Source organism: Haliaeetus albicilla, chromosome 7, assembly GCF_947461875.1.
Source record: "Haliaeetus albicilla chromosome 7, bHalAlb1.1, whole genome shotgun sequence".
Taxonomy (NCBI): Eukaryota; Metazoa; Chordata; class Aves; order Accipitriformes; family Accipitridae; genus Haliaeetus; species Haliaeetus albicilla.
Genome location: NC_091489.1, coordinates 38623318 through 38632148, shown reverse-complemented (window position 1 = coordinate 38632148; position 8831 = coordinate 38623318). Strand labels below are relative to the sequence as shown.

General features: G+C 51.5%; 1 protein-coding gene across 2 annotated transcripts; it reads left to right on the top strand.

Moving 5' to 3' along the window:
- Window positions 1-152: 152 nt before the first annotated feature.
- SLC37A4 (solute carrier family 37 member 4) lies at window positions 153-8793 on the top strand. Of its 2 annotated transcripts, XM_069787817.1 has the most exons (9): window positions 153-475; window positions 605-837; window positions 2166-2409; window positions 3729-3887; window positions 4274-4359; window positions 5335-5448; window positions 5728-5793; window positions 6861-6999; window positions 7291-8793. In XM_069787817.1, exons 1-9 carry the CDS (start codon window positions 328-330, stop codon window positions 7455-7457), a joined length of 1356 nt encoding a protein of 451 aa, XP_069643918.1. In that variant the 5' UTR covers window positions 153-327; the 3' UTR covers window positions 7458-8793. The 2 variants fall into 2 exon arrangements, with proteins under 2 accessions (XP_069643918.1, XP_069643919.1); XM_069787818.1 differs by lacking the exon at window positions 5728-5793.
- The last annotated feature ends 38 nt before the right edge of the window (window positions 8794-8831 follow it).

The following is an 8831-nucleotide window of genomic DNA, read 5'->3' as shown; positions in this document are numbered from 1 at the left end:
GGCGCGCGGGCCGGGCCGGGGCGGGGCGGCGGCAGGAGGCGGGGCGGCGGCAGGAGGCGGGGCGGCGGCAGGAGGCGGGGCGGCGGCAGGAGGCGGGGCGGCGGCAGGAGGCGGGGCGGCGGCAGGAGGCGGGGCGGCGGCAGGAGGCGGGGCGGCGGCAGGAGGCGGCGGCGCTCCGCTCGCCGGTCCCTCCGCCCGTTCCCTCCTCCGGCGTCGCCGCCCGCCGGGCTCGCGGGGCCGGGCCGTCGGCCGCCTCGCCTCGCCTGTCCCGTCCCGTCCCGTCCCGTCCCGTCCCGTCCCCGCCTGGCCCCCGAGGAGCGCGGCGGGATGGCGGGCGGCGGGTACGGCCGCTACCGGGCCGTCATCTTCGCGGCCATGTTCGTCGGGTACACGCTGTACTACTTCAACCGCAAAACCTTCTCCTTCGTCATGCCCGCCGTCATGGCCGAGGTGCCGCTGGGGAAGGACGAGCTGGGTGAGTGCCGGTGCCGGCGGCCCCCCCGCTCCCCCCCCGCCGCCCTGCCCGCTCGGTGCCGGCGTTAACGGGCGGGCGGGTGGCCGTGCCGCCCGGCTGAGGCGCGTCTCGGGCTCTGCCCCGCCGCAGGTCTCGTCCCCAGCAGCCAGTCCGCCGCGTACGCCATCAGCAAGTTCGTCAGCGGCGTCCTCTCCGACCAGCTGAGTGCCCGCTGGCTCTTCTCCTCCGGCCTCCTGATGGTGGGCTTGGTCAACGTGGTCTTCTCCTGGAGCTCCACCGTCACCGCCTTCGCCGGGCTCTGGTTCCTCAACGGCTTGGCCCAGGGGCTGGGCTGGCCGCCCTGCGGGAAGATCCTGCGCAAAGTAAGTGTTTGCTGGAAGAGGCGAGGGGGACGCTTCGTGCGGCTCTTTTCGGCTGTCCCGGCAGCGGGTCTGGGCGGGCCGCCTTGCGGGAGCGCTTGCTCCCAATCCAGAGGAGCTCGCACCCGTTCCTGCCTCCTTCAAGCCAAGGAGGTCGAAACCACTACCTGCGCTCTCTTCTGCCTGCGGAGCGAGTTTCCGTGCGCAAGGTTCTGCTTGTTCTAGCAAAGATTCCAAAAGTCTGTTAGCCCTTGCGTTTAAGTGGCTCGATTCTATCTCGGCTTGGGACGTAAATCTCCTGGTAGCTGACCTTCTCCACTGGAAGAGTCATAATTTGTTGGATTCCGGTATTTTAAGTATGAAGGCAGAGGTCTGCTTGTCTCTTTGCCATCGCAGTGGTTCACTGCTGGGCAAGGGGCAATGAGCAGAATTCCACCTGCACGCCCAGGGAACTCGGGAATTGTAAATTGCAGGCTGTTCAGGTAGAAAACCAGGTAACATACGGAGGAGCAGCGGGAGTCAAGCCTCTCAGCTGCGTGTGCTTGGGTTTCGTGACAATCTAAATGGAACAGGTTGATTTCTGCCTGAGGACAGAAGGGAGGGAGGTCAGCTGTGTGCTAACCTCTCTTGAAAGACGTAAAATCCAGGAATGCACGTACTTGCGGGACGGGGAGGAAGATAAACAGCTGCATTGCCCTTCCATGAGGTATCTAGCCTCATCTAGCTGGCTAGAAAAGGACCATCCAGGGTGGTTGCTTGCACGGAAAGGAAGGGCCCAAATAACAGAAACAATAGACAGCGTTTCTGAAGATGTTAGTGAACGTAGCTCTTGGACATTGTCCTGCCAACAACAACCACCCAAGTGGTTCTGGCTCTGAGGGCAGGTTGCAATGCAGAGCTGATCGTGCCTGACACTTAATGCAACAGTGAGTCCTAAAGATACCCTGTGACTCTTTGCGTATCTGTGCACGGTCCTGTGCCAGCAGGCCTCTCCAGGAGGACACTCTTCCTAGCAAGCAAATACGCAGAACCGTGTGCTCTTAAATTTGCCTCTCCCAGCCCACGTCTCAGTTTCATGGTCTGTAAATGGAAATAACTCTGAGCTGGCTCGCTGTGTGAGCACCTGTCGGGCTCCTGTGGCTGACATTTGCGTAACGTTTGGTGTTCCCTGCATGACTGAGGTAGCGAAGAGTGGGCACTCCCTTTACCTGTTTTTGTAGATCTGGGTCTGAATTGCCCTGAACCCACAGTGTGGGCCTTGATTAAGGATTTTCAGGTGCAGCATCACTCTCTTTCTCAGACCTCATGCCATTTTTCTTGTTGTTGCACAGTGGTTTGAGCCTTCCCAGTTTGGGACTTGGTGGGCAATCCTGTCTACAAGCATGAACTTGGCTGGAGGCTTAGGCCCCATTGTCGCTGCTCTCATGTCTCTGAACTACGACTGGCGCACGACTTTGTCCTTCTCTGGCTTCATCTGCGTGGTTGTCTCTTTTGTTTGCCTTCTTCTGATTAAAAATGAGCCGTCGGATGTTGGGCTACCTAATATTGAACAAGGAGCCAAGAAAGGGAAGAAAGGTGAGCATGAGACTTCACTGTAAGCGGGCGGCTGCAGGAGAAGGTGTAGTGCCTTCTGTCTGTATTCTGGCACAGATGTGTTGCTCTTGGTGTACTGAGACCTCCATCCTTCCCAGTTCCAAAATCACTGCTTGGCAGGTACATGTTAGTGGCTGTTTCTAACAGCTTTATTCTGGTAACTGTCAAGCTGCTGCATTGAAGTTACAAATCACATAAACCAAGCCCTGGGTAAATTTTGTGGGAAGGGGCCAGTGTATGGGCTTCTGAGACTGTCAGAGCAAAATGCAGCAGAGCAGAGGAAGAGCCTGACCACCAATTAGTCCTGCTCCTTGGCCTGCCAGCAGCTGCCTGTGTGTCGTCGAGACGCTCGTGGCTAGCTCTTTCATCTCCTTGTCTGCATAACATCTTCCTACCAACAGTGCCCCGGTTTTCTTGGGACTTCATTTGCTCTGATTGTGAGCCAAGTTTCTGTGGGGGTACTAGAGAGAGAAGAAACGCAACAGCAGAGAATGCTTCCTTAAGCCTGACCTCCCTGTCCTCCGTGTTGGTAGAGGACAGGCAGTTCTCCCCTCACCCCGCTGTGGGTCCTCTTGACCCCTGGCTGGCGGTGGACTCTGCTCAGTGTTTTCTGTCCTAACCTAGGACATCTAGTTAGTAAATGTTTGTTCAGACCACTGAGTATGGTGCTTCTCTGAAAGCAGAACAGGTAGAGGGGAATTGCAACACGGGTTTGCTGTAGGATTTTAAAGGCCAGTGGAAACTCAGCCTATCTTCCACACTGTCCTGCGATGCCTGTGCTGCTAGACTTGACCTCTTCGTGTAAGAAAACAATATTGCTTTCCCAGAGCGTTCCTGGGGAGAGGGTAGGTTAGTAGGTGTTCCTGGAAGACTGATGCAAAGATCAAGGTAGCACCTGAAAGTCAGCATCTTTACTTGGGTCTGTGTAGTGGCTTTCACAGGCACAGCTTAGAAACGTTAGCACAGTGTCTGGAGAAGCAGATAATTTTTCTAACAACCTTTGTGAAGGGTTTATTGGTGACCAGAATACAGAAAATTACTGGAAGTAGTGGTTTTGATTATTCTTTTGAAATCTTTAATGAACATGGAATCAATTGACAGAAAAGATTCTGAAATCACAGCAAACCCAGAACAAGGGGGAGGTAAAGCAATTCACTACCCATAGCCATGAATATCTCCCTCTGTAAGGATGTCCTTTTGCGTGAATCCTGCTTGCAGATCTGTCTGTAGTGCCGATGAGTCGGTGTGGCTCAGTAGCTGTGCTCAAGCAGTAGTAACGCTCCTCCTGATCTTCCTTCCAGGTTCCTCCAGCGACAACAGCACTTTGACAGAGCTACTGCTCTCGCCGTACCTCTGGGTGCTCTCAACAGGCTACCTGGTCGTTTTTGGCGTGAAAACGTGCTGTACTGACTGGGGACAGCTCTTCCTGATCCAGGAGAGGGGACAATCCATGCTCGTGGGTAAGATGCAAAGCTGCATTATTAAGCCTTGCAGCTGCTGTCTGGGAGGTATTGCCCAGAGCTCGACTGGGTACAGCAAAAGGACACAGGCACCTCCATCTGAGGGACTTGTTTGCCTGCCTCCTAACTGTCTACCTAGATGCGTGTAGGCACTGAAATAACTCGGTAATGAAGTTACCGCGTGCACCAAGTGCCTCCATGCCAGGGTCCTCCTAGGACTGGCAGACAGGCGTTCCTGTACAAGGATGAGCTGGAGGGTCTTGTCCAGCAGAGCTGCTCTGAGCTTACTGTGAGCTGACAGCAGCTGAGCTTGGTCTAAAGCACGCATCAGCTTTGCTGTCGTGACTGAACCTGATGGCCTGCGCTTTGCTTCACCTCCATTCTAGGTAGTTCCTACATGAGTGCCTTGGAGATTGGGGGTCTGGTGGGAAGCATTGCTGCTGGATACCTTTCTGACAGAGCAGTAGCAAAAGTAAGTAATCTGTGCCCTCAGACGTGCTGAGCAGTTGACACTGCGTCAATTTGAGCTGCTTCAGAACTTTTACAGTTTGTTTTGGCTTCCTTTGTGAGTGCTTGAAGATGATTTCTCCCCCCCACCCTCTTATACCTGCACCAGTAGCGGAGCAGAATGCTCCCCTTGTCTGTGTTGCTCTGGAGATTCGGGATACCCGGAACGCAGAGGTAGGGAGCTGCTGCCTCACACAAGAAAACAGCCATTCTCAGTACCATGTTTCTTTCTTCTGTCTTCCCAAGCTCTTCTTGCGGATGCAGTTCTGTGTCTAAACTGCCCTGCTTTGAAATGGGACTTTTGAAAATCAGACCATTCTTGATCTTAACCCATCTCTTTCCCTTCCTGCAGAGGTAGGTTGGGAGGGACATGACCCATCTCAGCAGCTTAACTAGGGTGCTCAGTCAGGTGGTGTTGCCACTGTGTGGTACAACTGAGAGAAATGGGCCCGTACCCAGATCTGCCATGTGCATGAGAATGACCGCTGAACACCTTAGAAGGTGTTGGGAAATACGTACGCCGATGTTAGGGATTGCAATACGCCTGTCAGGCTGAAGATGTTTGATCTGTTTGATTTGTCGGCTTTACTGTGCTCTCTGGATTTCTGAGTTGAAAGAGAGCTGGTTATTGACAGTTGTCTTCTGGCTGAACAAAACGCTACTTTAAAATCCAGTGGTGGGATCTGAAGCCAAATTCAGGGTGCAAATAGGGCGCAGCTGATAAAAGAGAAGTATCGTTCATCGCTAAGAGCTGCTTGTTTAGCACAGTTTGACTGCAGGCAGTCCTTACGCCAGACCAAGACATCTTGCTAAAAGGTGTGCTATCGATGCGCCATCCCTGTTTCTGACGGGGCTGTGTGGACAGCACTAGTCACTACGAGTATAAAAGGGAAGGAGTCCTTCCAGCTTCTGACCCTCAGTTTCTCTTCCTGTGTTACAGGTGGGTCTGTCAAGCTACGGAAATCCTCGGCACGCGCTGCTGCTTTCCATGATGGCCGGGATGTGTGTGTCCATGTTTCTCTTCCGGGTCACAGTCACAGGCGATTCTCCCAAGGTAATCCATGCGCGAGGAGCTGGCCATCGGTTGTAGGGATGGCCCTTTAATGGTGAGGAGTTTGATGATAGGGAGTGTGACTGTTCTCTTCAGCCTTTCCAAGAACTGTAAGTTTGCATTTTCTTTGTCTGTGCTACAGAGAAGTAGGCTAACTTAGTCTGGTTTGGACTGCTTCTGCTGCCTGCGTTACCAGCTATAGTGTAGACATGACTTGCATCTGCCCTCATGATTGCTAAATAAATGAAACCTCTTTTCTCCTTTCCTTTTTTTCTTCTTCAGGAGAATCACTTCTGGACTGTAGCCTTGCAACCTCTAGCTGATCTTACAGGCCTAAAAGAGCACGAGGTTTCTGCCTTGCATTTTTTCTCCCTCTGCCCATTTCTCCTTTCGCTGATCTGCCTTTTTCCTGTCCTGGGAGGTTGGTTAGCACTACAGAGCTTAGAACCAGGGCATTGAGAAGAGATTACTGTAAGTTTTGTAAAAGAAACTATTTTCTTGTAATCATTTGATTACACTTACTGACTTTAAAAAGTCTGAATATAAAACTTTTAAGTTCTCCTATAAAAGGTTCTGAGGACGTTTGTGCATCAGGTAAAATGTAGCCACTTAAGGGGTCTTGTGAGTGAGGTCAGGAGGAATGATTCTGCTCCTGCAGATGCCTTCCTGCTTAATTTTTGGGAAGTGTTTTCCTAACTCTTTGTTTCTGTTTCCCATCTGGAAAATAAGATGGCACTTACTTCCTTCTGGGCAGCTTGAAATGGTGTTTATTGTTCAAAAAGCATGCTGTAATCTTGAGGTGGTCCAGTTACTTATGCTTCATTGTCCTTTCACAACTGACTGATAAACGCTGAGCCAGGTAGTTTTTCTTAGAGTGTAAGCTAATACTGAAGTTCAAACTGTTGGGTTTTTTTATTTTGTTTCTGTGTTTGTTAGTCACATAGAGGTTATCAGATAGTGGCTTCTTGCAAATAAAGATGCTCTGATCGATCGCTTGCATCTAAAAGGAGAAAAGCTTTTAGTTGGTGTCTCCAGGATCGTTTTTAAAAGTGACTCGGTTTACAGCACTCTCCTGTGATTTCACAGGGGTTCATCGCCCATCTCTCTCTGATGGTCTGGTTCTTTCTCACAAAACGGCGCATGTTGTGGGTACATGGTGTAGGGGGCAAAACTGTGGGAGAGAGGAGAGCTCGTGCTGGCCAACAAGATGGTGTGGTGGAGATGCACCTGGGCTGTGCATACGTGGGGTCTGTTGCAGGCTCAAGCTCTTCTGTCTGCAGCCAGGGAGCTGGTGTCAGCCTGAAAATGTCAAAACCCCCTCATACTGTGCATGGGATCTGAGATTTGTTAGCAGCTGCTGATTGACAGTGGTAAGATGCACAGATCCTGTTTCTGATCTTAACTCATTTTGACAGCTGTGGATCCTGACTCTGGGAGCTGTGTTTGGATTCTCCTCGTATGGGCCAATCGCCCTGTTTGGGGTTATAGCCAACGAAAGCGCTCCTGCCAACCTGTGTGGCACCTCCCACGCCATAGTGGCCCTCATGGCCAACGGTGAGTAACACCCATTTCCCCAAAAAACAAACAAAACCCATGTGTGTTCTTGCTGAAGCGTGCTCTAGCCCCTGTTACTGCCAAGTTACTGATCACAGGAAGCCACCCGAGAAGCAGAGATAACAGACCTGGAAGCCTCAGAGATGCTTCCTGCTGCACCTGACAGGTTTTTGCCTTGTGCTTTAAGTTCAAACCAGGCCTGAGGAATTTTTATATGTGCAAAAGCAAGTAATGGCAGATAAAATGGAGATGCACAAGCGTTGCTAGTTTTCTGTTTGTTTTTGCTTACAGTTGGGGGTTTTCTGGCTGGACTACCCTTCAGTACCATTGCCAAGCACTACAGCTGGGCCACAGCCTTCTGGGTAGCCGAAATCACCTGTACTGGTAGCACGGTGGCTTTCTTCTTCCTGCGGAACATCCGCACCAAGATGGGCCGGATTCCCAGGAAGGCTGACTGAGGATGAGCTGCTGGGTGAAAAGGATGCTCCCACGCCGACATGAATGATGCTCATTTTTTGTTAAACTGGCCTAGGAGTGAGTTTACCTATTGCTGCAACCTAGATAAAAATGTCTCAATTTCTCATCCACTGTCACGTGCCTGAGGGCACAAGGTTCCTGCTACCGATCACTTTTTCCCTCGAGATGTGATAATTCAGCTAGTTTACATTTGCAATGATTTTACTGTACCTCCTTCTCACAGCACTGTTGGTGAGGCAGGCAGGCTTTGCAGCCCGAGCTTCTCCACTAAACATGCTCTAAAACAACTGGCTTCAGGTGCTGTCACATTTAGTTTTGTCCTTACTGTTTGTCTCAGCCATTAACCGTCAATTCAGCCTCATTGTCCGGGGCTGCTGAAGCAAGCCTTCGCTGCGTTCGTTCATCCCATCCAGCTGCTGTAAGCGCAGCCGTCTCGGTTTACTTAGGCGTGAACTCCCTGCGTGCTCACTGCCCTGGAACGGTGACAGGGCAGTGAAAGATGATTATTCCAGTTCAGCCTCACGGCTGATTTGAGAGCAGCGTGGCTTTAGCTTTACCTGGGATGAGCTGTGAGAAGCAAGGGAGGTGTTTTGCTCTGGACAAATGGAACACTGATGCAGTGCTGTGGCAGGGCTCTCCATAGCACTTAGAAACAGGCACGTTTCCAAGAAATTCTTCGTGCTTTGGGGGAGAGCATTTAGAGAAGCTCCTTCTGTTGAACTGATCCCGCCCAGCACAATTTCTGCGTACAGTGTTAATGATTTGCAAGGGTGGCAGCTGCTGCCAAGGTAGCTTGTAGTGAGCGCTCTGCAAATCAGCCAGGAAAACTGACGCAGCAGCAGGTATTGCAACAACAGCTACCACTGGCCCACAGCATCTGCAGCTGGGTTTCACGAAAACACCTGTTTCTAGCATTGGTGTGTATTTTTTTGGTACAGTCTAGGATGTTTTTGGTCAAGAGCTGCATCTCACACGGCTGTGGGTAGGGGATCGGGCTACCTCTGCGAGTCGGCCTTAGCAGAGCCGCCGCTTACAGCCTTGAGCAGTCAGGTCCAGCACTCTGCAATAAGTAGACTCAGGTTTTTAACGGGGATTTTGTTGAATATTCTTGGTTTTGCCTGGAAGAATTTACTGTTTTAGGGTCCTGGAAGAGGCAAGTTCAACTCATGAAGAACCTGCACGCAGGTACTTTGCTGAACAGCTTGGTTGCAAGAGTAGGTAGCCAACCTTAATTGAAACAATGGAAGTGAATTACATTTTGTACGTAATGATATGATCTTCTTCTATCTGTGAAATAAAAATGGAGCAGTGTCCAAAGGGCTCTGGTTGTCTTACAGAGAACAGCACAAGCAGAG

Bases quoted from the DNA above. Each gene is read 5' to 3' on its own strand.
- SLC37A4 (XM_069787817.1), top strand. From the start codon at position 328: ATGGCGGGCGGCGGGTACGGCCGCTACCGGGCCGTCATCTTCGCGGCC. The intron at 476-604 runs GTGAGTGCCGGT...GCCCCGCCGCAG, and splicing joins GCTGGGGAAGGACGAGCTGG to GTCTCGTCCCCAGCAGCCAG. The intron at 3,888-4,273 runs GTAAGATGCAAA...CCTCCATTCTAG, and splicing joins GGGACAATCCATGCTCGTGG to GTAGTTCCTACATGAGTGCC.